At 39.4% G+C, this 27582-nt stretch overlaps 1 protein-coding gene across 4 annotated transcripts; it reads right to left on the bottom strand.

Annotated features, from left to right (window-relative positions):
• Positions 1 to 298: 298 nt before the first annotated feature.
• Positions 299 to 27582, bottom strand: VWA5A (von Willebrand factor A domain containing 5A). 4 transcript variants are annotated; one of them, XM_038005050.2, is made up of 19 exons: positions 27472 to 27582; positions 26271 to 26385; positions 25400 to 25457; positions 25079 to 25281; positions 24545 to 24767; positions 24254 to 24429; positions 23873 to 23987; positions 19847 to 20016; positions 19526 to 19614; positions 19171 to 19315; positions 18660 to 18739; positions 12450 to 12564; positions 11502 to 11666; positions 11127 to 11227; positions 10516 to 10769; positions 5955 to 6098; positions 5124 to 5254; positions 1882 to 2008; positions 299 to 1379 (listed from the first exon to the last, which is right to left on the bottom strand). In XM_038005050.2, exons 3-19 carry the CDS (start codon positions 25440 to 25442, stop codon positions 1300 to 1302), a joined length of 2361 nt encoding a protein of 786 aa, XP_037860978.2. In that variant the 5' UTR covers positions 25443 to 25457; positions 26271 to 26385; positions 27472 to 27582; the 3' UTR covers positions 299 to 1299. The 4 variants fall into 4 exon arrangements, with proteins under 4 accessions (XP_037860978.2, XP_072878020.1, XP_037860980.2 ...); XM_073021919.1 differs by lacking the exon at positions 5955 to 6098 and adding an exon at positions 5771 to 5899; XM_038005052.2 differs by lacking the exon at positions 27472 to 27582 and adding an exon at positions 26497 to 26642.

Genomic DNA, 27582 nt, shown 5'->3' with positions numbered 1-27582 from the left:
AAGAATAGAGGGACAGGATACCATGGGAACAGTGGAGGCATCAGAAAAGCTGGGACAGAAAACAAGGGATAATAAAACCAATGTAAGTTCAATAAATGAATCTATGGAAGAGTAGACCTCTTACTAAGCTTTTTTTCCCGACTCTTTAAAGTTGTATTTCACTAACTTCAGGTGAAATTTCCACGACTGTGTTCTGGTCAATTTACTATCCTAGCTTAGCTTCCCAAAATGGCAGTAGCAAAAGATTTGTGGGGTAGGGAGACGAGACCACTTTAAGAACCACTGCATTTACTCATCAAAGGGTAGAAATAGTCGTTTTAATATTGATACAAGTTATTTTAAGGGACAGCATTGATATGAGTTATTTTAAGGGATAGCATATCAAATAGGATCATTTCCACTAGGATAGGGTATATGAGACACAAGGGTCAGGAGCGATGATGGGGAGTTCCTTTCTTCCTAATGTGGTAAGTGCTCCAGGTTCAGGTCCCAGGCAAAGCTCCCATTAAGCCCACCCTTCCCTTTACTGCACTAGATCAGGGCCTGACTTAGAGGACTCATAGGTTCAGGGTAGGACTAAGGATTGCATTATAGACTTCTTCCTAAGGTGTTTCATGATTAAGGAGGAACATCTCTCTCCAACAATTATAGTTCAACCCAAGTCTTTCAGACAGTGGAAGAAAAGGCAGGTAGGTTGTGCAGGCTAGCAAAGCCCAGGCAGAATGAATCAGGAAGGTCCCCAAAAGTGCCACCTCTCACAGAGGACCCCTGGAGTCTCTCTCTTTGTGATCTTGACATTACATTGATCCAGATGTTGGCTTTCAACTTCCCTCTAACTCCTCCTACACACGGAAAACTTCAAAGCTTACCAGTATAGTCCTGACAAGTATATAAGATAGAAAGTGAACAGACAAAGATAATGCAGAAAATTCTCTAGTTCAGGCATTCCCTAACATCAAGGCTGCCATCTTTAGTCTGTAGTTCATGTCACCTGGTTTTCATGTTGTTTCCCTGGAAACCCTGGGAGGAACATTACAAGCCAATGCATGGTTTGAACTCCTTCAAGAAAGGGAATAGGTTCTGAGACCACTGTCACTTTTCTGAGGGGATATGTTGGGAAAAGAAAGATCATATCCAAAGTGAACCTGGAGCAGAGAAGCAAAGTGGAGTAAGCATCCTTTACTTTTATGGCAAAAAATAAAGAGTTATAAAACACAAGAACACATTATCACAGAAGAAGTGATAATAGAGGAAATTACAGTAGCAAATTAAAGGCACTTCTTTTTCTGGATGGTATCTTCAAAAGGCAAAGATAGCAGGATCCACAGATGACTTCAGGAAAGTAATAGCAGCTTTCACAACCAAAGGCATGGTGGAGCCTGTAGTGAGGAAAAACAAGAATCAGGGATGAAGGATCGCAATGAGAGGCTCCTCCAAACCTCCCAGATCATCTACGCTGAGTTGTGCTTTTCTCTGTCCTCAATATCCCTGCTTTTTCTCCTCTTACTGCCCAGATTCTCCTTGAATCTTCTCTGGCCCCAGATACACTCAGCTGCAGTGAGATAACAAACAGCCGGGAGAATACACTCCAAGTCTAGTCTTCTACTCAGCTTGGTACTGAGACAGTAAGGAGAATCAATGCCACTTGTCCTTCTCACAGTTCACACTCCCCATTCGTGTCCCTCTCCCTCCCTACTCACCCGCCTACCTTGTCCCCAATTTAAGATTTCACCCTTGTCCTCCCAAGAAAAGAACTAGCAGGAAGATTAGTAAAGATCTGAAGCAGGATGGTGGAGACAGGTGACAATGGGACTCTCTTGTGGTAACCTTCTGCCAGGCCAGGGAAGGGGAAGGAGACAGGCCTTAGGATTGTGCTCCTACCTGCATGGACACGCATCCAGGCCATGGCCTTCCTTTCCAGAAGCTCCCATTCACACTTCAAGTCCTTACCATTGCCATGCAGCCAGATCACGGCCAGGATGGTGGCCCAGCCTGAGGAATCCACAAGCTGCACGATAGATAGAGAGCTCCAGTTGGTGCAGGAAGTCCCTCAGAAGGATGCAAAAAGATTCGCTCCTTCCTCACTTAGCATCCTTCTAAATGCTACTAGATGGAGTTACCTGGTCTCTCTTTACCTCCAGATACTACTTGCAAGGCATAATGCCAGGCCTTAAACCTCAGGGCAGCAATCCACTGAGTCTCAAAATAGAAAATCCTAAGTTTTAAATCCAGCGTAACCACCAGGACAGTTCTGGAAACCCCTAAGACAAGGCTTACCCAGCTCTAGTAAGAGAAACATAGGCAAAATTACTTTATAGTTTATAAAGTACCTTCATGAGTCTTTTTAATTGTAACCCTTATACCCCCCCCAAAAAAAACATGAAAAAATATCAATAAACATCTTTAAGAAAGAAAACTGATTTCATATAGAAGTATTAACAAAATGATTTGCCCAAACTTAGCCATCTAGCAAATGACAGAAGTGAGACTAAAGGCCAAATATTCTGATTCTAGTTGTATTGCTCTTATTTCTCAATAGAAAATCTCAGCCATACAGCAGAAAATTGTCTCCCATGAGTTTACACCCACTGCTCCCAGCTTCAGTTTTTAGAGTCAGGAGATCAAGGGAAATTCCTATTTTATATCATGACCTTTAAAACTTGGAAATGGGGCTGGGCGCGGTGGCTCACACCTGTAATCCTAGCACTCTGGGAGGCTGAAGCGGGCGGATCACTAGGTCAGGAGATGGAGATCATCCTGGCTAACACGGTGAAACCCTGCCTCTACTAAAACACAAATACGAAAAATTAGCCGGGCTTGGTGGCAGGCGCCTGTAGTCCCAGCTACTTGGGAGGCTGAGGCAGGAGAATGGTGAGAACCCGGGAGGTGGAGCTTGCAGTGAGTGGAGATCGCGCCACTGCACTCCAGCCTGGGTGACAGAGCGAGACTCTATCTCGAAAATAAATAAATAAATAAATAAATAAATAAATAAATAAATAAACTTGGAAATGGTTATCACGTCCTCTCTGAGTGGTCTTATTTCACATTAGAATTCTCAATTCCTCCATTTCTTCCTTAAGAGGACTGCTTAAGTCAAAGCAGTCAACATGCCCATGCTTGTTCTCCCAGCCTAAAAACAAACAGCATAATGATTTCAAAAATATATCTCCTTAAATGGTCTATCTGGAGGTAAATGCACTTACAGAATTCTACAATCACAGCCCGAGAATACGGTAGCATTTCAGGTAACCCTGTTGTCCTCCATTACTTAGTTAAATATTCTGACTCATATAGTTGTAGTCATCTAAAACCTCTGATTTTCATGTGCAAATGCTCCCTTCTCTACCTGTAGAGTTGGGAATTTGCAACTCAAAACAGTACTTAGCTTTTATTCCTACTATATTGTTTTTCTTTTTTTTTTTTTTAATGAAAAATCGCAACTCATTATTCAGAGGTTTTTTGGGATCCTGATTCTTTTGACTGATAGTTTATCTCCCAGTTTTGTCATCTACAAATAGGAAAGCCTTGGTCTTTATCTTCATCTAAATCTTCATTGAAACTGTGGATCTCCAGAGAATTCAGAGCCTGGTGGGTCTAAAAATCTGTTTCAAGTTTGAAATCAATTCATCATTCAGTGCTATGGGTTTTCAACTAGTTTGTACTTGGTCCATGTTCTCATCATTAAAAACAAAATATATCAAATTCCTTACTGAAATTCAGACATACCAGGTCTGTTGGTTCACTTGATTCCATTGGCCTGGTTACCATTCCAAAGAAGGAAACGTCAGTCTGATGTTTTTTGTTCCCAGTACATCTAAATAATCCCTGTATCCTCTTCCAAGTGTGTATGAATTATCATCTTAATTACTTTTTCTAGAACTTTTTCTAGCATTTTCCAATAAAATGCTAAATAAAATTTACTTTTTCTAGCATTTTCCAATAAAAATATAATGCTAGACACATATGTAATTTCAAATTTTCTAGTAGCCAAATTTTAAAAAGTAAAAATAAAGAGGTATAATTACTTTACTGATACATTTTATTTAACCCAATCTATTAAAAAGTCATCATTTTAACATGCAATCAATATACAAATAATTATTGATGAAATGTTTTATTCCTTTTTATATAAAGTCTTTGCAATTAGTATGGAAATTACTATGGATTTGCAATTAGTATGGATTTCCCACCATAGCACCCCTCTATTCAATTAAAAATTTAGTTCCTCATTTGTATTAGCCACATTTCAAAGGCACAATAGCCACATGTGACTAGTGGACACTGCATTGGACAGTGGAATTGCAGAATATCTTAAATTTATTTGATCTCTTTCCACATTTTGAAAGTTTAGAATGATATTTGTCCTTCAGGCTTTTTGCACCTGTCTCATGCCTAACAACTTCTCAATGAGTGTGAGAAGATTTTGCAAGTTACCTTGAAATTCTGGAATGCAATTCATCCTCATCAGCATATTTAAATACATCTGAAACAACTAGGTGGTTCCTATTAACAACACTTCATGTATCCTGACTTCGGTTAACTTTGCCAATGTCTGGACTACGTTCATCAGTATGAAGAGAAGCAATAACGAGGTTATTATTGGGAATTCTCAAGACAGATAGTGTTAGAACTGAATCTGGCTCTGCCACTGATGGGCTAGGTAAACTCAGACACCTTTTCAGACCTCCCTAGATTTCAGTTTCTTCACCTATAAACAGTAACACAAATGGGATCTACCTTATTAAATTAATGTGTGCAATAAATAAGCTCACAAATATTAATTGTTTAGTACAATGCTTGGCACAGAGTAATTGCTCACTAAATATTAGTTATATAACCAAGACCATTGGCAGGGAATATGATTAAAGTGGAGGAGAATGTTGCTTTTCCTTTGTCATCCACCAACAAAAAAACCATCAATTCCTACTAGCTTCCCCATTAATCCCTTGCTCTTTCTGCTCTAACATGACCAGAAAAACCTTCAGCCTCTATTTATTACAAATTAATTTACTCTATGGCTCCCTATATTTTCCTTCCTCAGATAGGTCCTGAATCACCTCCATTCTCAATGATGACCTCTCTCTCTCAAAAACATACATACTCCTTTTTCCATTGAATCTTACCTCAGCAGGGTGTGCAGCCGTTATTTCTTCCAAACTCATACCTAGGACCTTGGCCAGATCTTCATTCAGATCCCAGGAACCATTTGCATTTTGGTGGTAAATCAGCTGCACAAGATGATTCTCTCCAAAGCCTTTGAGGAGAAGGAAAAAGGGAGGATGAGAAATTATGGAGCTATTGGCCCCTCAGCCTACTTGAATTTAGGGCTGCTAAATTCAGAGACAGGCCATAGCAAGAATGCAATAGAAAGAAAGTCATCAGACAACATCCAGAAGATCGGTCTTCAAACCCTACTTGCGAAAGGATGACCAGTGGAACAGGGGCTTACAGAGGGTGGCAGCAGGGCTCTGCCGGGGGGCGGGGGCAGCCCACAGGCAAGCTGTGTGAGCTGAGATCGTCAGGGGAGTTTGTTCAACTAGGGGTCACCCTAGACTCCACTGAGATAGCAGGTTTCAGGGTCCTATATGATACACTAATGAAGCTACCTGGGCTGACTCTGGGAAACATAGGGGTGGAACAAATCTGACCATCTGCCCGGTGCTTTTCAAACAGATGACCTCCTGGGTAAAGAAAGCCAGAGGCAGCAGAACATTGAAGGCTAGTTTGTCAGTCCCGATAGATTGGAGGGGTGAACCAAGGCCTGCCTCACCTGCATGGTAAGTTTCCAAGTTGGTTCTGTGGGTGGAGGAATGAGTCTTTTCCAACAGACAGGGCAACTTTTCGAGAGACATCCATGTCTTGCCATAGCTGTAACTACAAGCTTGTAGCTTGCCTAGTCCTATATGTGTGACAGAAAAACACTGTTGAGAAAATGTTCCTATTAAGGTACTCACCTGGACTGTGCCGGTCCTTGTGATTTATCAACCCACAGAGACTGTAATTGTCCACCTGGAATGAGACGGCCTCACAACACATAACTCTCCTTATGGGTTGAGATGCAGAAGGAGGACGGTCGGAGGGTAAGGCCTTTCGAAAACCTGAAAAAATCCACACAAACATTAAGACGGTGGTGCTCCCTGCTCTCTGCAGTGGACGAAGGACCCTGACAATTCGAGATACCCTCCCGTCCACATGGGCTTCAGTCACCACCCTTACTGTGCTATTTTTCTCTCATATGCCCACCTCCTGTACAAACCCTCGCCCTCCTTCTACTGTGTCCTCTGGAACTCCTGACACATGCTAAACAATTTTTCCTGCATCTTTAGTTTTACTACAGGAGGCTTCTGCCAGCTAAGTCTCAACTTAAAACTGAATTTGTCCTCCCAAAAGACTATTCTCCCTCCATCACTCTCAAACGGTTGTTGCTCAATGTACCACACTTCAAGTAGGGTGGTAGGGTTGGCAACCTCTTCAGTCCCTCATGCTGTATCCAGATCATTAAATGTGGCTTACCTTCCACATGTCGTCACTATTGTCTACTTCTAATCCCTTTGTTACTTCCAATCATTCACTAAAGTATCTGAAAACTAGACCATAGACTTCCACTCCATTGAAAGGCCTACCATCATCTTGAGAGATTTCATCACCCATGTAGATAGCCTATCCGACACCCTAATGCAAAGCTTCTTTGACTTCATCAAATCCAATGACTTCCACTTCATTCTACTGCTGCCACTTCCTCCCGAGCCATGAAGACCTTGTTATTAGAATTGTCCCACTCATAAAAAATAAACTGAAAAATTGAAGCTGGGTACAGTGGTTCACGCTTGTAATTCTGACCCTTTGGGAGGCTGAGGTGGCAGGATCACTTGTGCCTACAAGCTTGATACCAGCCTGGACAAAGTAGCAAGGTCCCATATTTGTAAACAGTTTTAAGAATTATCTGGGCATGGTGACATATGCCTACAGTCCCAGGCAGAAGGATCATGCAAGGTCAAAAGTTTGAGACTAGTCTAGGCAATGTAGTGAGACCTCATCTCTAAATAATATAAAAATTAAAAATTAGCTAGGCATGGTGGTGCATGTCTAGAGTCCTACCTACACGGGAGGCTGATGTGGGAGAATCACTTTAGCCCAAGAGATCGTGGCTGCAGTGAACTACAATCACACCACTGCACTCCAACCTGAGCAGCAGAGTGAGATCCCGACTCAAAAAAAAAAAAAAATTTTTTTTTAAATTCCTAGTCTTAAAATACAATATCTGATTTTTCTAGTTTTCTAACTTAGAGATTTCTGTTTTACCTAATCTTTGACCTCATCTGGACTACTAAGTTCTTGACTTCTCTACTTTTTTTCCTATATGTCAGCTTGCTTCCATCAAGCTCTCTAGTGTTACCCTAAAAACAAGCTTCCTAGCATTACCCTGATACCAAAACCAGATAAAACAACAAAAGTAAAATTATAGGCCAATATCCTTGATTAACACAGATGCACAATCCTCAAAAAAATACTAGCAAACCACATTCAGCAGTACATTAAAATGATCATGCATCATTATCAAGAGATGAAAAGTTGGTTCAATAAACATAAATTGATAAACATGGATTGCACTAACAGAAAAAAGGACAAAAACATATGATCATTTCAATAGATGCAGAAAAAGTATTAAACAAATTCAACATCCCTTCATGGTAAAAACTCTCAGCAAATTAGGTACAGATGAAATGTACCTCAACATAATAAATACAATTATGGCAAACTCACAACTAATATATTGAAGGGGGAAAGGTTGAAAGCATTTCCTCTAAAATCAGAAACAAGACAAGGATGCCCACTTTCACCACTTCTATTCAATATAGTACTGGAAGTGCTAGCCAGCACAATGAGGCAAGAGAAATAAATAAAAAGAATCTAGATTGGAAAAGAGGAAGTTAAACTACCCCTGTTTGCAGATGACACGATCTTATACATAGAAAACCCTGAAGACTCTATAAAAAAAAACTGTTAAATATAATAAACAAACTCAGCAAAGTTGAAGGATATAAAATCAACATACAAAAGTCATTAGTGTTTCTATACATAAATAGCAAGCTCTCTGGAACAGAAATCAAGAAAACAATCTCATTTGCAATGGCTACAAAATAATTAAAACATTTAGGAATAAATTTAACTGAGGAGGTAAAACACCTCTATACTGAAAATCGTAAGATATTGATGAAGGAAATTGAAGAAGACACAAATAAATGTAAAGATATCTCACATTCATGGATTGGCAGAATAAATATTGCTAAAATGGCCATAATACCCAAATCTATTTACAGATTCAATGCAATCCCTATGAAAATATCAAAGACATTCTTCACAGAATTAAAAAATCATAAATTTGTATGGAATTATAAAAAAAAGTCAAAGGAACCTTGAGAAAACACACACACACACACACACACACACACACAAATAAAATGCTGGACGCATCGCACTATCTGACTTTAAAACATACTACAAAGCTATAGTAATCAAAACAGCATAGTACTTGCATAAAAACAGACACAGACCAATGGAACAGAAATGGAGAGCCAGAAATAAATCCACATATGTACAGCCAACTAATTTTTGACAAAAGTGCTAAGAACACAATAGGTGAAAGACAGTCTCTTCAATAAATGACATTGAGAAAACAGGATATGCACATATGAAAGACTAACATTAGACCCTTATCTCTCATCACACAGAAAAACCAACTCAAATGAACTAAAGGCTTAAATGTAAGAGGTGAAACTATGAAACAACTAGAAGAAAACATAAAGGAAAATATCTTTGACATTGGTCTGGGCAATTATTTTTGGATATGAGCTCAAAAGCATGGGTGACAAAAGCAAAAATAGATAAATGAGGTTACCGCTTGTGTATAGCAAAGAAAACAATCAACGGGGTGAAGAGACAACCTACGGAATGGGAGAAAATATTTGCAAACCAAACATCTGATAAGAGTTTAATGTATGCAAAATACACAAGGAATTTAACTCAAAACCAAGAAAGCAAATAACCCTATTTACAAATGGACAAAAGATTTGAATAGACCATTTCTCAAAAGAAGACACACAAATGGCCAATAGGTATATGAAAAAATGTTCAGCATTACCAATCATCAGGAAATTGCAAATCAAAACCACAATGAGCTATCACCTCACACCTGTCAGAATGACTACCACCAAAAAGACAAAAAATAACAAGTACTGGTGAGGACATGGGGAAAAGGGAATGCTTGTACACCGCTGGTGAGAATGTAAATTAGTATAGCCATTGTGGAAAACTGTGGCTCCTTAAAACGTTAAAAATGGAGCTACTATATGATCCAGCAATCCCACGGCTGGATATACAGCCAAAAGAAAGGAAATCAGTAATATCAAAGAGATATCAGCACTATTCACAACAGTCAAGTCATGGAATCAACCTAGGTATCCATCAGTGGATGAATGAATGATGAACATGTACTATATATACACAACGTCACATTATTCAGCCATAACAAAGAACAAAATTCTGTTATTTGCAACAACATAGATGAACTTGGAGAACATTATATTCAGTGAAATAAGCCAGCCATAGCCTGGGTAAAATGGCAAAACCCCATCTCTACAAAAAATACAAAAAATTAGCTGGGCATGGTGGCATGGTAGTCCCAGCCACTCAGGAGGCTGAGGTGGGAGGATTGCTTGAGCCTGGGAGGTTGAGGCTACAGTAAGCCATAGCAACAGTAAGCCAGTAAGCCATGATTGTGCCACTGCACTCCAGCCTGGGCAACAGAGCAAGACCCTGTCTCAAAAACAAAGAAAGAAAATAAGTCCAGAACAAATATATAAAGACAGGATAGGCAAATATATAGAGATAGAAAGTAGGTAAGTGATTACTGGGACTGGTGGGGAGGGGAGTGGAGGAGAAGATAGGTGGGGTCAGGGAGAGAAATGGGAAATGTCTGTTAATAGTTATGAAGTTTATTTGTTGGTGATCAAAATGCTCTAAAATTGATTGTGGCAATCAACAGTTACACAACTCTGTGAACATACTAAAACACATTGTATTCTACATTTTAAATGGGTGAATTGTATGATATTTGAATTATATCTCAATAAAAAAGATATCTACATATATAAAACTCAAAACCAAGAAAGCAAATAATCTTATTTAAAAATGGACAAAAGACTTGAATAGACATTTCTCAAAAGAAGACACACAGATTAGGCAGTTTGGTTACTCAGTGTTTACCTGCACTTTCTACATTTTAATGTTTGTTTTTTTGTTTTCTCTTGGATTATTTTAAATCTCCTTGCCAATGTGATGCATTCTAATTCCCTGGGACAGAAAAGTTTAACACTAACCAGAAATCCTAAATGTGGAGGTAGAAGGAAAACAAAGCAACTTAAGAACATTTCACAGCCTTTTCCTTTAAATAATGTGCTCAGATAGTCAGAACCTTTTATTCTATACGAGTCTGAATAGAATAAAACTCATTACCTGATTGGCATCCTATCGTCAGTGGGGTAGAAGCACGCAGCAGCATTGGCCTTGGGATGTCCCTATGAGCCAGAGGCCCCTGAACTGGCTTGTTGAGCTCCTTATTGATAGCAATGAAAGCTGTGAAGGAGCTTATGATACCAGACTCAAGGCTGAGGTTCAATGCATCTTTTTTATCACTTGCTGGAGTCTCCCTGAGGCCCATGTCCTTGGTCTGGAGCAAGGACTTGGCAGCAAGGCGGTGAATGGTGAAGCTAAAAGGAAAAAATTAAAAAGTACTGAAATGTAGGGAAAGACACCCATATACCAGTTTCTCAGGACTCCTAAAAGTTAGGAATAGAAGAGTTAAGATAAAGTCAGTTAAGGGGAGAGATAAGACTTGGGTGGTTTAGAAATAAAAAATGATTGTAGGAAAACAATTACAATGAAGCCCAAAATTAAGAGAAGAAATCTAATCCCCAAAGATGGCAGAGGAAAGAAGGAAGGAAGGAGGGAGGGAGAGAGGGAGGAAAGGAAGGAAGGAAGGAAGGAAGGAAGGAAGGAAGGAAGGAAGGAAGGAAGGAAGGAAGGAAGGAAGGAAGGAAGGGAGGGAGGGAAAACTGAATTCTCACTTGACATCAGGCTTGGGTTGTAGAGGAAATGTCGCTTTATCCTCAAAAGTCTTGCCCTGGAGTGTGTATTTGAGGCATACTTTTCCTGTTGTCTCTGCTGCCTGCAAATTAGAGATGAGTAGAAATGATGGAAGAAAGAGATCATCCATGGAAGGATCAGAACAGGGGCAGGTACCCAAAACAATGTATTAAAATATCTGATGAAGAATCAGGTAGCCTAGGAAACTAGAGACCTGAAACGATGGGAGGGAAGTAGGCTAGCTCTACTTGGCAACTGCCATCTCTGGCTGAGATTGAAATCCACCTACCAGCTTTAGTGAAATGGTCAGTGTGGTAGCTCTGTGACTAGAGGAACAAACAAGTATGGGAACTCACTGGCATCCTCCCGGTCAGTTGGGCATAGATGATTAATCTCTGACCCCTAAAGATGACGGTCTGTTCTGGGGAAAGCATTTTAGCAGACAGACCAGGAGGCAAATGCCAGCTCAGAGAGACATCCTCTACCACAGGCTGCAGAGAGCGTTTCAGAGTCCTGAGAGCCTAATGGAGGGAAGAGAACAGAATAAACACAAATGATATGGACAATGGCAGCTACCATTAACTGAACATTTATTTATGTATCAGATATGATACAATATAATACATGTCATGCCTACTCCTCAATACTATTCCAGGAGATGGGCTTTATATATGAAGAAGCTTTACATACGAATAAGCCAAAGCTGAAATATTTAGTACCATAAATGTAAATAAAGAAAACGTTTGAGTAATGAGACCCTTGGAGAAGGAGATTAGATAACAGGTGGCACCAACTGGGAAAGAGGAGCTTAGAAATACCACCAGAGGGGTCTTCTCCTTGTGCAGAAAGATGAAATGGAATAGCAATTTACTCCCTCTTCCAATCCATTAGATATATCACGATTATTCCTTCTCCTTTTCTTTGTATAGTTTGCATGCAGGATGCGTGTAGTACAAAAGGAAGTTCTAAAGCGCAGACTTAGAATCTTGGTCATGAATGACAGTCAAAGCTCTTAGTTTGTCCATGTCTGGTCTTAAATGCAAAGGCCCCGATCCCTTTCAGCATCTTGTCTCTGAGCTTGCAGCTATTGGGACCGGATGTCATATTTCCAGATACTACAGTGGGCTTCTATTACATGAGGCCAAAAGTAGCCCGACGAAGTATACAGCCTAAGGCCTTGGGGATATAGGAACAGGTATCCTGGAGGAAAGTTGCTACCCCTGCCCTTGCACAGTGTCCCCCACCCCATTCCACTTTGGTCTGGATTGCCACCTCCGGACAGACACAGCCAGTCTGTCCCTCACCTTGGACTGCATCCTGTCTTTGCCTGTGATAAATTCTGAGGTGCCGCCTGATGCCCGGGCAATACCTTTTATTAGGCTGGTGGAGGCACCTTCTCCGATACCAAATGAGAAACACCTGCAATTGTAAAAGGACAGAGGTTAGACACAACCATTAAAGAGTAAACATATAAAATTAATACATATGGCCAAAAATACATAAGGAAATAGTCTACTTTCTTGACCAAAAGTATAATAGCTACCGTGTACTGAGTATATTCTATATTTTAGGAGGTATAAAAATGCCTTAAATCAATGATTCAATTTAATCATCACAAAACCCCTAAAAAGCAGGCTTCTGCTTCACTTTGCAGATAAGAAACTGAGGCCCAGAAAGTTTAAGAAATCTTTCCAAGATCATGTAACTACTAAATGATAGCAACGTCACTGGAGCACTGACCTACCTTACTGCAAGATCCCCCTGGCAAACTAACAGAAAGATAGAAACTAATACCAGTTCCTACCTAATGATGTGCTGGTACCGTATCTCCCCTAGCAAGATCATTCTTAGGGAAAGGAAGTGTGCCTCCTGCTCTTCTAACTGGAGAGTTCTTGCCCTGCCTTAGTCCATGTGCACCAAGTAACTTCTTAAACATAATGTGATTTCCCAAATAGAATTATATATAAACAAAGAATATATTGGTAGTACTAGCACAGGTGCTTTTGGAAGGCATGTCAGACAGAGTTTTCATTGCAAATTAATGCCCTGCAATTTTGGTTTATGTATCAGTCTCTCTTAGATTAGTGTGAGTCATCATCTCCAAGTCTAGTGGCATCAGCATTAGGATCAATGCTCTACACTTGTAAGACTCAGGAACAGACTTCTAACTGGACCTACCTGTAACGAGACTTCCTAAATACTACGACCTGACAGCATCTTCATATCACAACCTGTACATTTCTAACATGATCTTTGAATTGTAGCCTATGTTATAAAGTGCTGTTATTTTTTTAAGGTCTTTTGTATAAAATCAAAACTAAACAATTTTGGCTGGGTGTGGTGGCTCACAATTTGGGAGGCCAGTGCCAAGAGTTCAAGAGCAGCCTAGGCAACAAAGTGACAGACCCTATCTCTAAACAATCAAACAAAAAATTGATGACTGACTAGAACTCACGACAGTGCTACATGTGGATGATAATAAAAATCAAAATATTACAATAATAGCAAAAGTTTATATAGCACTTTCTTTTTGTCTAGCCCAGTTTCTAATACTTTCCCTAAATATACTCTTTTAACCATAACAATAAATCTGTAAAGTGAGTACTATTAGGATCCTAATTTTCATGTGAGGAAACTAAGGCATAGAGAGATTAGTTGATTTATCTTCTGCAGGCAAGTAGAAGAACTGTAACTTAAATCAATGACTTCTGACTTAAAATATAACACCCTAGGAAAGTTCTGCTCACAGTAATGCCACTGTAAATTGTTTCAGGCCAGCAGAGAACTAGGAAAGCTCTATACAATATTTACAACAATTTGTTTGAAAACATCAAAGGTCTACCAAGATAAAAATCTATGGGCCAAGACCTGGGAGAGGAGAAAAGCCAAGAGAAATGAGCCCAGCATCTGATGTTCCTTGACCCTTCTAAGCAAGTGCCAAGTACAAAGACAGATGACTTAAAACCCAAGCGGTTACACGCAGGCGAAAGGAACAAAATAGCAATTTGCGCTTTTCATAGCAAAGGTGTTCTTATAAACACCTAAGAATTGAGGATACAACCCTAAAGGACTACATCCCAGAGGTAGAGGTGAATCTGAAATAGACCAGCCATCACCATGACTGAAGTTCATCAGACCCTCACTGGATTAAGATGATCTGTTCCCAGTCTATGCAGTGACCATTCAGAAGCAAAGAATGAAAAGAATGGATCCTCTCAGAGGGAAGATGTCATCTAGAGGATCATCTAATTTCTACAATTTTTTATTTGACAACTAACAAAAATAGAAAATCCTAAAATATTGGGAAATTAGGCACTGTACTTGTGAATTATACAAGCTTAAAAATCATAATGATAATTGGAAAATATTCTTAAGTGGATGAAAATGGCAAATGGCATATCCACATTTAAAATTCAGCTACAGATGTGCTTAGATCTATGGCTCTGAATATGCAATTAGAAAAGAAAGTCTAAAACTCAACTATCAAATGTCTTTCTCAAGATGTTAAAAAAGGATGGCCAATAAACCCAAGGAATGTATAAGAAAGAAAATAATAAAGATAGATAGGAGTAGATATTAATGAAATAGAAAACACTTAAATGATAGAAAGTACTAACAAACATAAAGGTGCTGGTGTTTTGAAATTATTATTAAAACTGATAAATATCTAGTGCAAGGAAAGAAATATTAATAGAAAAGGCACAAATAACCAACATTAGAAAAGAAAAGGTAATATCACTACATATTCTACAAAATTTAATAATATTATTAGGCAATATAATAGACAATTTAATGCAAATAAGTTCAGTAAAATATACAAACTTTTATAAAAAATAACACATAAAACATGAATAGTTCAAAACAAATACTTTCTCAAACAAATATCCAGGCCAAGAGAGCTTTGCTGGCAAATCATAATAAATAGTTATGAAAGAAAATCTTTTGGAGCAAGGAAAAAAGGCAACCTTCACAGCTCATTTTATGATACTAACATAAAATTGATATCAAAACCTGACAAGATAAGACAATATATGTCAATATTTCCCATGAAAATAGATTCAAAATCCTAAAAAATGTATTATCCAAAGGAATCAAAAAATATATGAAAGAGATTAATATATCACAACTATTTTGGGTTTATTCCAGAAATTCAAGGTTGGTCTAACATTTAAGAATTATCATTAGAATTCAGACTTTAAAAGAAGAAAGGATAAAATCATACATTCATCTAAACAGATGCATAAAATACATTTGATGAAATCCAACGATCATTCATTATTCAAAACAAAAGAAAGAAAAGAGAGAAAAGAACCCTCAAAACAGAAATAAAAGGGAATTTCCTTAATTGTAGAAAGGATAACTACAAAAAAAAAAAAAAAAAAAACCCTTACGGCAAACACCATACTTAATTGTGCAAAGTTGAAATGTTCCCGTTGAAGTCCAAAATGAAATAAGGATATGATCATTTTGATTCAGATTTCTACTAGAGGTTCTCTCCAGGCTAATCCAGAAGGGAAGAAAAAATTTTTTAAAAATAAGAAAAAGAGAAAATTTTTAAAAATAAGAAAAATAAAACTGATATTTTTTGCAAATGTGATTCTTCATGGAATATCTAAAAGAGCCTGCAAATATATTATATTTGCAGACTCTTAAGTTAAAATATAATTTAATTAATATCTAAATTAATTAACATCATTAAATACAAGTCAAGGTAAAACAAGCTATAGAAATTCATTTCTAAATAGAAATAAACAACCAGGAAATAAAATTATTAAAAAATACTATTTAAAATAGCATCAAACACCTAGGGAAACAATTTAATAAAAAAATGCATGAAGCCCTCTACACAGAGAATTATAAAATATTACAGAGAGATTCTGTGTGTACAGAAGGCTTCCCTTATCTGCAGTTTTATATTCTATAGTTTTAGTTACCTGCGGTCCACTGCAGTCCAAGCATATTAAATAAAACATTCCAAAAACAGACAATTCATACATTTTAAATTGCATCCTATTCTGAGTCACATGATGAAATCTTGTGCCATGCTGCCCAATGCCACCCTGGACATGAATCCTCTATGTGCGGTGTCTCCATGCTGTCTATATGACCGTTAGTCACTTAGTAGCAGTCTCAGGTAACAGACAGATACATGTGGTATCGCAGTACTTATGCTCAAGTGACCTTTATTTTACTTAACTGTTCATTTTATTATTAGTTATTGTTAATCTCCTCCTGTGCATAATTTATAAGTCATATTTTATCATAGGTATGTATGTATAGACAAAAAACATAGCTGAAACAAATGTGGTAAAAGGTTGACAACTGGTAGACCGGGGTGAAGGGTATATGGTGTCCATTGTACCTTTTTTTTTTTTCCAAGATGGAGTCTCGCTCTGTCACCCAGGCTGGAGTGCAGTGGTGTGATCTCAGCTCACTGCAACTGCCATCTCCTGGGTTCAAGCAATTCTCCCGCTTCAGCCTCCTGAGTAGCTGGGATTACAGGCACACACTACCATGCCCTGGCTAATTTTTGTATTTTTAGTAGAGATAGGGTTTCACCATGTTGGCCAGGCTGGTCTCAAACTCCTGACCTCGTGGTCTGCCCGCCTTGGCCTCCCAAAGTGCTGGGATTACAGGCACGAATCACTGCGGCCAGCCCATGCCATTGTTCTCCATTGTTCTATTTTTGCAACACCTCTATATGTTTAAGGTTTCTTAATAAAATGTTGGAAACAAACACTTCGAGAAATCAGAGACCAAAGTAAATGAAAGGATATACTATGTAAATAGATTGGAATGCTCAATATAGTAAATAGTCAATACTGCTTAAATAGATCTAGTCAATGCAATTCTGGCCCATATACCAATAGGTTTCCTTTTCTGGTAAAAACTGACAAGCTAATGCTAAAATACAAATACTAACAGTCAAGTGTAACCAAGACGGTCTTGGTTATGAAATGAACAAAACTGAGGGCTTATCACTATTAGAAATCAAGATTTATCATGAACCTGTACTAATTTATATGGTGTAGTTCTAGCACACATCTAGATGAATAGACCAATGCAATGGAACAGAGGATCCAGAAACAATGTACACGTGCATACATGCTTATTGATGACAGAGATGACACTGTGCATTAGTGAGGAAAGGACCAACATTTCCACAAATGGAATAGGGTCAATTTGATATCCACATTACAAAAATACAAAACCTTGGATAGGGAGACTTTTTAGCAGGACACAGAAAACACTAACCATAAGGGAAAAGACTAGAAAGTATCGAACTACATTAAAATTAACAACTATTACTTGAATACATTTTGAAGCTAAGCGCAAACTACAGAGTATTTCTAGAACATACAATCAACAGAGAGCTTGTATCCAGACTACAGAATGAACTATAGATCAATAAGAAAATCAACCTAATAGGAATAAATAAGTAACAGGAAAAAGACTTGAAAACACATCACGAAAGAAGAGATACAACTGGTGAACAAATATGAAGTAGTGCTAAACTTCATTCATCGGCAGGAAAATGTAAATTAAAACCATAATAAGACACCACGACACACACACAAAACTAAAATTTAAAGACAATATCATGTTTTGGATAGGAAATGAGGCGATTGGAACACTCCTACAATAAAGAATTAAATCAGTACAACCATTTGGAAAAATGTTTGGCGTTCCCTAGAAACTCCACAACTCTTGTCTACTCAGAGAAAAATCTACGTATATAAATATGTATGTATGCATATACACACGTGTGCAAAACAATAATGTACAAGAATACAAAACTGTTCATAGCAGCATCATTTTTAACAGCCAAATCAAAGTCCTACAGCATTAAAATCAATAGATAAATTATGGTATAGTCAGTTTATGGAATACTATACATCAGTGAAAATTAACTATGGCTATACTTAAAGTATATATGAATTTCTCAACATATTGCTGAAAGAAAAGAAACAATATACACAGAAACAAAAACATATTGTATAACTCATTTATTTTCACTCAAAAACAAGCACAAATAACCCATGATGTTGTAAGTCAGGAAAGTTTTAGTGTGTAGTGACAGGGAATAGGACATGATGGAAAAGGGTACAGATGGAGAGGCCTACTACCATTCCAGGTTTTACCTATGTGGCGATGACACAGTGCGTTCACTGTGATAATTTATCCAGTTGTATACTTATAATTTTTGTAGTTTTCTGCATGTTTTACTTCCCTAAAAATGTTTATAGTAAAAAAAAAATTAACATCTTACTATTCAATTCTCGTGTCCATTGTAGTTTAGAAAGAATAAGAAACAATGGTTTTGCTGTGTTGTTGATGTTATTTGGAAAACTGTGTTTACTTTTTATAGGGAGAAATAAATGTTCAGATGCTAAAACGAAATTCTGAAATCATTTGGTCCTCCTTAAGGAATGTCAACAGTGGCATCATGTGGCACTACAGTCTGTATGCCACTACTTAGCTCCAATTACCCAGAAATCACATTTTCTTCATACCTGTGTTTCTGTCTGTTGATCCTAACTTCTTTAATTACACTAAATGTGTCTGTAACTTCTCCATCTGTAAAGACAAAAAGCTGTACAAAGAAAGAAAATGTTCATCAGGTCTTTGTCAAGTTCATTTTAAGAAACCAGAATTTGCCCTTGAAAAATCCACCTATTTCATTGCAGAGGCTCTGGTACCTCTTCAAAGAGGCATGAAATCCCTAATGTTTCAGTCGCTAGCACCACATTCACACATGTTCTGTTCAGAACCCAGGGAATTTTTAGCATCTCCCCTCCTAGCTGCATCTAAGTTATTGTGGCACTCCATAAAAGGCCTTCCAGTGTCCATCGCATGGAGTTAAGGAAGAGGAAAAATGCATCATCTTTTTTTTTCTATTTACTATATGATAGAAGACTGTGAATTACAAACCATATTTCAACATACTGCATGAAGCTCAGGGGCATAGATTCTTAGGGATTTCACACTTGCAGTCTCTTCTGTGAGCTCTGTTCCACTTCTTACCTGTAGGGGGTGGCCTGGGATGGAGGGTCCCCTGTAAATGTTCTGGAGTGGTGCCAAGATTTCAGTGCCCCCTAGGTCGGCCTGCATAAGCTTAACTCTCCCCAGAGCCTCCTCCATTGTTTGCTGAGTGTACTTCACACTCTTCCTGAGAAAAACAAACACACCCAGTTACATGAGGGCTACTTAACTTTGCCCAATATAGAGTCCCTGAATTGAATTGAGAAACCCGCATGAAAAGACAGTCTTATCTGAAACCCCCAATGCCAAAGTCAACTCCGCAGTGACCCCTTTAATAATTTAGTCGCTTTCTTTAAAGTCTCATTTTGTACTCCCTATTGTCTTTCCAGAAACTTACGGAAAGTATGCCTCATAGGAGGAGCCAAATCCATAGATGTTGAAATAACAGCCCATAGGTAAACTCTTCAGCAGCAAAATCAGTGTTTCCTGAAGGTAAGAGAGCATGAGGAGACAGAGCGAGAGAGGCTCGTCAAAACACACGGGCCCTGCCAATCGACTCTGGAGGAGGTAGGCCATCACCCACCTTGTGCCTTCTTACATTCCAAAGCTAACCTCAGGGTCGTCATGCTGCTGTCTCAGGCTCCAGATAGACCCTAATTTAACCCCTCAGATTCATCCTCACTTGAGCATGTGACCCAGAAGAGGAAAGAAGCTTTACCTTGGCTGCCTGGATGCGCAGCTGAAATATATCCTGGCTACTCATGGGGCTCTGCATACTTCCCGAGCGGTCCATGAGGAAGACAAACTCTCCACAGGTATTTGATGGTTGATCTTCCGGGATATTTGGATAGAAACTCACCATTGCGGATGGATCTCCCATCAAACGACCTGTTCAGAAAGGATAAAGCCATTGTAAGACAAAAAGGAACTCAAGAATCCTAGTACCTAAGAATCAATGGTAGTGAATTCAATTAAGAGCTAAGAAAACTGAAATCTAAAACACTGTGATGATTCGTATACCATAACTGCTTGCAATGGGGTCGAGGTGAGTTATAAATATATAAGACAGACAAAAGCAGAACAGATACGAACAAGAAGAAAGAGGATAAAAGTTAGTAGATACAAGCAATAGTTAAAACATTATCACTGATTACTAGTTTCCTGGCAGCTAGGCAAATGAATGAAACACATTAGGTTAAAAAGTTCCAGCATTTGCCAAAAGAATCAGACAAGTTTATCTACAGAATCAAACCTTTTCTCCAAATCAAATAAACAGGAAATGTATCACATGGGCCTTAAGTCTTTAATTACAGCTTTGAAAAAAGTGATACTCACATGGACAATTTTTCGGTTGACAATTTACAAGAGTTGAGAGTATAAGTATTATACCCACTGAGGTGAGTCTGTCTGCTTTGGCTATGAATAACTCGCTGATAGTCCCCAGAAGAAAGGGAAACACTGAGATACGTGTTGGATTCTATGAGCATCATCCAAACAATGGTGTGGGGGTGACCACAGGAGCCCAGTCTATCTGGCCACATTGTCAAAGCCATAGCTGTGACTATTTTTAGAAGCAAGTGAGGGCTGATACAGGAACTGAAATGCTAGTGTTGAGATAGTGATGCAATGAGAATGGCTGGGTTAACTCCAACTTTACAGAAAATATAAGAGGCTATATAATTAAATTCCATTATCCCGTTTTTACAAAGTGGTTCCAGGATCATAGGTTTATATTCTCCAGTAGACCCGGGAATTGGTATGACAAGAGAATGTGGCTCAGTTTAATTTCTTTCCCATAGGATATGTCAATCACCAAACTGGCTTCTGAATAAGATGGGTGCTGCCCATCAAATATATGATAGGACACTGGTTCAAAAATAACATTTATGCAATCCAGATGTCTGGATATATGACAGAGGAGGCGCTTTTTTGGTGAGCAAGGTTCATTTCCATTCTCAGAGACAGCTGGTTTAAATGGAGCTGGTGCTATACTGAGGAGTCAGAAAGGGTGGCATGAGTATGATATGGGGTAACATATTTAACCTGTTTACAACAATGCCAGATGAATTGTAAGCGTTGTATGTGGATTATCTACTATAGTTTTAGCCTGGCTCAAATTATTTTCACCTCCATGAGTCTCAGCTTCTTTGTTTTCAAATGAGGCATTTCAAACTTCAGCTCCTCTGCTTGCTAGCCTCATGTCTTCCTCTAGCCTCATGTCTTCCTCTGAAAAACCAAGGTAGTACCACCTACGTCAAGATTATTTTAAGCAGGGGGTATCCAATCTTTTGGCTTCCCTGGGCCATATAAGAAGAAGAAGAATTGTCTTGGGCCGCACATAAAATACACTAACACTAACAATAGCTGATGAGCTTAAAAAAAAAAATCACAAAATAATTTCATAATGTTTTAAGGAAGTTTACAGATCTGTGTTGGACTGCATTCGAAGCTGTCCTGGGCCCCATGCGGCCCCCAGACTCTGAGTTGAACAAGCTTGATTTTAAGAGTTAAGTAATATAATATACTTAAGGAACTCAGTTTAGGGCTCAACTCAGATTAAACCCATAATAACTATTATTAAATTATTTCTAAATTGTATTTTTACACACTTTTTAAATTAAATTATAAATTTAATTTTAGAAAGACATTATGTTCTTAATATCGTAAGTACATCTGTTCTAAGTTTGTAAAAAAATAACATACTGTGTTTTTGTCATATAGCTGTAGGTTTCATTTGGCAGAACTCTAAATGGTTTTAGTGAGCCAAGCTGCCGCTTAAAGTTGTCATTTGCTTCCTTGTGTGGATGAGAACAGCAAGTCGTTTTGACTAAATATATGACCTGGAAAGCAAAACTTGAGCAGTCCTCCTGGAAGGGATTCACAAGACTGTAAAGACTGTCCCTGATGTCCCCCCTTGGCCTTCAGAACTGGTCATGGGGACTAGATGAGAAAATCTGCATAGGGACCAAGGGAACTTCTTAGAAAAACAGAGACTGAGATCTCAATGCTTACCTTTTGAGATCCAACGTCATGGAACTTTCTCTGGTGAAGACAGTCCTTTAAAATAATCTTAACTGACAAGTAGGTCACTGTTGTGGGAGTATTTCATGGACACCCAAGGAAACAGTCACCGTAAGGAAAGGAAAAAGCAGAACACTAATGTACAAAGACAGAGCATGGAGCTTCATGGAAGAGGAGCTGGTTACAGCAAATCTGGTGGAAACTGGGAGCCCCTTGAATGACCTTAGCATGGAGAGCTGGCCCTGAGGAAGAGTGGTTGAACAAGTGAGGGAAAACTAAAAAGTTCAATTTGTGAGCTCAAGTATGAAGCTACTTTGGAAGCAAACATTAACAATGAGAGAGTAGGGTACTCTGCAGAAAAACAACTACAGGGTATTTTCTTGATAACAGTTATAATTATAAAAGCAAGAGCCTAACTCAAGTCGTCCCACTTTGAATATGATTGTCACCAAGCACATGTCCATTTCACCATGTGTAAATGCTTCAGAAGTCGCAATAGCACTCCAATCCTGCGTCATTGAAACCTAGGAGCATGGCAGCCCAGGAAGCCCCCAAGAACACAGCAAACTGACATGGGTTATACCAATTTAAATTCCAAGAAAGAGTGTGTATACATAAAGGAAAATTTCAAAAGCAAGAAACATTAAAAGAAAACAAGAAACTAAAGTTATTAAGAAGCTAAACTTAGTCTTAGGAATTAAAAAGCTGGGGCAAAACAAAAAGTTTTGGAGATGAAGGGTGGTGATGGTTGTACAAAGTGAATGTCCTGAAGACCACAGAATTGTACACTTAAAAATAGTTAAAATGGTCAATTTTGTTATGTATATTTTATCTCAAAAAAAAAAGAGAAAAAAAACTTCAGTTGAGATTGCATGTAGCTGTGATGAATTAATCAATAAAAATTATTTATTAGATAAAAAAGAAATTAAGAACTAAACTTAGTCAATCGAATCACAATTACTGCTTGCGTTCTTCCTGTGTTTTAAAATGTTTTTCCTAAAGCACAGATTATTTTATAGTGGTAATCTGTCTATAACTTACTTTTCTTTTACTTAACATTCTTTGGAGGTCATTTTTCCAATTACTTCAACCTGTCAGTGTACATTATTTTAGGAGCTGCATAATAACTCATGAAGTACACCTAGCATAGTAAATTTAGCCACTAAGAGACATTTTGATTGCTTACTAATACTTGATATTATTAAAATGGTGGGGGACATCTCAGTGCCTATTTTTACTTATATCTAGATTTATTTCCTTAGGCAAGATTTCTAAAAGCAAAATTATGAAAGTTGACATTTATTTAACACAGATGGCCAAATTTATCCTCAAAAGGTTAATTCATCCCACCTTTTAAAGCATGAGGCATCAGATTTGGAAATCGTTGATAATTTGAAAGGTGAAAATGTCACATGATTATTTGGATTTCTGTCAATACTGATCATTGCCACATGTTTATAAACTGGCCGTGTTTTCTCTTGTAAATTATCTGTTCCTGGCTTTTGCCCAATTATCTACTGATCTACTTAAATTTGCCTACAAGACATATCACATGACAGGCTTTAAACCTAACCATTTTGGCATGACATAGTGTAAACTATTTCAGTTTTCACACGTATTAACCACCACTGGAGGGAGGGAAAGAAAAGAGAGTAATTTGACAGTAATTCCAAGACAGGGAGGTGCCCGTTAGAGGATTACTACAAAGGAAGAAAGAAAATACCTGGCTTCATTTTAGGCATCCCCATCTCCAAAACCACGCTGGGGGTATGCACCTCACTGTAGTAAATCAGGAGTTCCACGTCCCGATCACACTTGTGTCCAGCAGCCAGGGAAACCTGAGTCGCGGACAGGTAAAGGAGCCACATTAGAATCATCACTGCTTGCTACTTGGGGCTGAGGTCAGGGCTACAGTCCTCCTCCATGAGAGACATGACCAGGAACAGAGGTGAGGCTGGAGAGAAGGCTCTGCAGATTAAATGAGGATATGGAAGGAGCATGTGGGACCCCCTCTGGGTTACCATTTGGGAAGAACTGGGTGGGGACCAAGTCAAGACTTAAGCAACAGAGGAACTGACAATAGCAGTATTCTCTCATTAACTACCTGAGCGGAAGTCTTGTCCTCTCCTAGGTACTCAGTGGGACTCAAGGCGCAGTTGGATTGGACCTTCTCAATGCCATGCTTGGAATCTATGGTGGCGACCATGCTGAGTGTGTAGGGCAGGTCCTCCACAGGGACTATAGGAGTCTTCACATTAAGGCAACTGTCCTTCGACGACCCTATAAAAAGTGACCTAGCTCTGTTTTCCTTGCCAACACTTTTTACGACACTCCTTAAGAAAATTTCCCCATTTATGTCACCCACCACTAGTATTCAAAGGGGAGAGATACTCACCAGAGAACTGGTATCTAGGATTCAGGACAGCTGGGAGGACAAAGCGCAGAGCCCCATCTGTTTCCAGAGGCAGCTCCTGCACATACTTCAGGGTGACTGCTGCCTTTGACCCAGGTTGGAGGTTACCCACATTGCAAGAGAAGACATCCCTGGAGCTGCTGTCCTCCTCCAATAAGAAGGCCTGGTGGCCCTGGGAGATGGCTTTCTCGTAGTTGGTGCGGGCCTGAGAAGAACAGGGCAAGGGATGGGAAAGAAAGGGAACATCCAAGGTGACATGGCTGAAAAAGAGACGAGTAGTGCAGAGTGACTGTGATTGGTCTTGTCTAATTACAGCTATACTTTGAATGCCTCTGATTGATTTTTCTCCCCAAATGATTTTAGAAAAATGGCGGTTAGAAAAGAGTGGAAGAAAGAGCTTTCAACATCAGCATGTTTTGTGAAAGTATATTTAGTAGAGATCATAAAGAGTATGCATTAAGGAAATAAGAAGGGAGGAGGTAATGTAATAAGAAGGGAGGAGGTAATCTCTACTACCTTCATCTTGTCTTGTAATTCTGCTACAATTTTCTTCCCATCCACCAAGGCCTCAAAGCTGTAAACAGCAGAGTCTTCATCCATGGGGAACAGAAAGACGGCCTCCAAAGGAACTTTCTCTGCGTTCTCATATTTCAAAGTTGCAGACACATCAGCCACAAACTCATAAATGGACACGCTCACAGAGATACTCTTCAGTGGCACTGGAGATAGACCAGAATTCAAGTTCATCAAGCTTCAGTAGGATGCCTCCTTGTAGATCAAGCCTTGTGCTACGTGCCGAAGATTCAATGGCAAGTAAGAGTCACAAAGTAAGCTTACCTGGCTCCCGTTGGAGGGTGAGTAGGCCATAGAAGTGCACCATGGTGATGCAAGATTTCTGCAGAAAAGACATATCGCAAACAGGGAGGCATGTTGGAAGTTATCTGTTCAAACACCAGTACTTTATGTGCTTTTCTCTGGCATAAGAATACAGTCAAAGGGTTAATGTTGGAGTTAGGAAGTTGGAACCTTTAAAAAAAGGAGACAAAGAATTTCCATCAAAAGGCTCCTTTTAAATGGCAGTTCTAGGTGGGGAAGGTATAAGATTCACTGGTATCTACTAAACAGGAAATCTCTGAAACACCCTGAGGCTGTTTCAAATACCAATTCCACTTTCTCAAAAGTGTGTTTAATTCACCACTCCTTAGGCATATGGAATAGGTGTCACTAACCCCTCTGAGTCTCAGTATTTTCTTTCTAAAATGAGTAGCATCATATCCACACATCATATATAAATTAATACATGTGAAGTCCCTAGAATAGCACATGGCCCATAGGAGGCATTTATTCAATGATGACAGACATCACTATTGTCCCTATTATTGTTGTAACTGTTAATCAATAAACCTCTGCCGCTCTTCACTTTGGATCATGGCATTCAGGGGTGTGCGACATGCGAGAAGCTGTGGGATCCAAGATGGACTCCTGCCACAGGCCATTTACCTTGTGGCTTTTCTTTGGGATTCAAAATTAAAAGATACGAGTATATTTGTTTGTATCCATCCAAGATATTCTAATATATATAAATATTATATATGCACATAGCCTACATTGGCACCCCAACTAAACAGCACCAGTAAATCAGGCTTTTCATTCCATATCTGTTATTTTGAGAAATTGGATAAAAACTGAGTGTGGCAAAATGACTCACAATTTGACAGCAATGCAGAGGACACCGGCAGGTGTGAGGAGAGGAGAGGATGCTCGGAAAAGGGCTTCTCCGCAGACCTCTGACCTGGGCAAGTTCTCTGGTAGAACAGGCTGGGCTGGGGGAGGGAAGAATTTCTAATAACTCATTAAGCAGACAGCCTAAAGCAGGAGACTCACACAGGAGTGAAACAGCTGAAAGAGAAGCTCTCAGGCTGGGCAATACTCACCAACGGTGGCTTGAGTAAAAGAGAGAGACGCAGAGGGTGTCCCCTACAAGGAAATAGCCTTCACTTCCTGATTCTAAGCTCAGAAAAAAATCCTCCGTTGAGGAAAACTTGCTATTCTGCACCCTTGCCCCCACTCTTCCGAGTACAAACAAAATTAGTTTGGGTCAGAATTAGTTCTGTCTTTCAGGGTGGCACTTCAGAAAGGCAACTTGCAAGGCCTAGGTAGAGACCGGTCACCAAGCTGAAAGCCATGAATCTGAGGCAGCTGGGAGAATACAAGTCTTCCGGCCTAGCCAGGTAGCTGCTTCGGGAATGCAGTCCCAGCAGGGGCTGCTCGGCAGCTAGAAGGGAGGGAGCCCAGCTGGGTGGCACCACCGGCCACACACACCCCTGCGACCTGTGGCAGGGGTTGAAGTGGGGAACCCGGAACCAGACAAGAAGGAGATTTGGGGTAAGAAGTGGGGCTTGGATAAAATCAGAGATTGATTTAACCTTTCCATTCCAGTCCCAGATTTCCAATGTCCACGTATTTACAGAAGGGACTGCGTCAGTCTCTTACATTTCTGTATAGAAGGGCTTAGAGGCTGCAGTTGAGTGGAGTAGATGGAGGCTTACAGCCTCATTTCCTCAGCTTACACTACCTTGAAATTCAGAAAACATCAACTGTGTATATCAAAGAAAGAAAGGGGGTGAAAAAGTAAAGTAAAAGAGAAGGAAAGTAGGAAGAAGGGCCTTCAGATTAGGAGATGCCTAAATCCCTCCTTCAGCCTCCAAAAGATTTCCCTAAACTACCAAACTTGCAGGAAACCTTCCTGGGGTTCATACATCAGGATGAAATCCTCCACCCGTGGGGCGTGCAGCTCAAGGAGCCCCTACAAATTTGGGCACTGGGGAAAGGGAGCTAGAATGCGCGGCTCTCAGTCTTCCAGCGCAGGGGATGGAGCCAGGCCCTGCACCGACAGCTTGGTCCCCTACCTTTTTCTCCTGCAATCCGGAGTGCTCTGAGTCACAGCGGAGTGAAAACAGCTGCGGTCACAATTTCCGGAAAGAACCGCCCCTTTCTAGGGACCGTTTATAAAGTAGGGA

Source organism: Chlorocebus sabaeus, chromosome 1, assembly GCF_047675955.1.
Source record: "Chlorocebus sabaeus isolate Y175 chromosome 1, mChlSab1.0.hap1, whole genome shotgun sequence".
NCBI classification, from domain to species: domain Eukaryota; kingdom Metazoa; phylum Chordata; class Mammalia; order Primates; family Cercopithecidae; genus Chlorocebus; species Chlorocebus sabaeus.
This window is presented reverse-complemented; position numbering and strand designations above follow the sequence as displayed.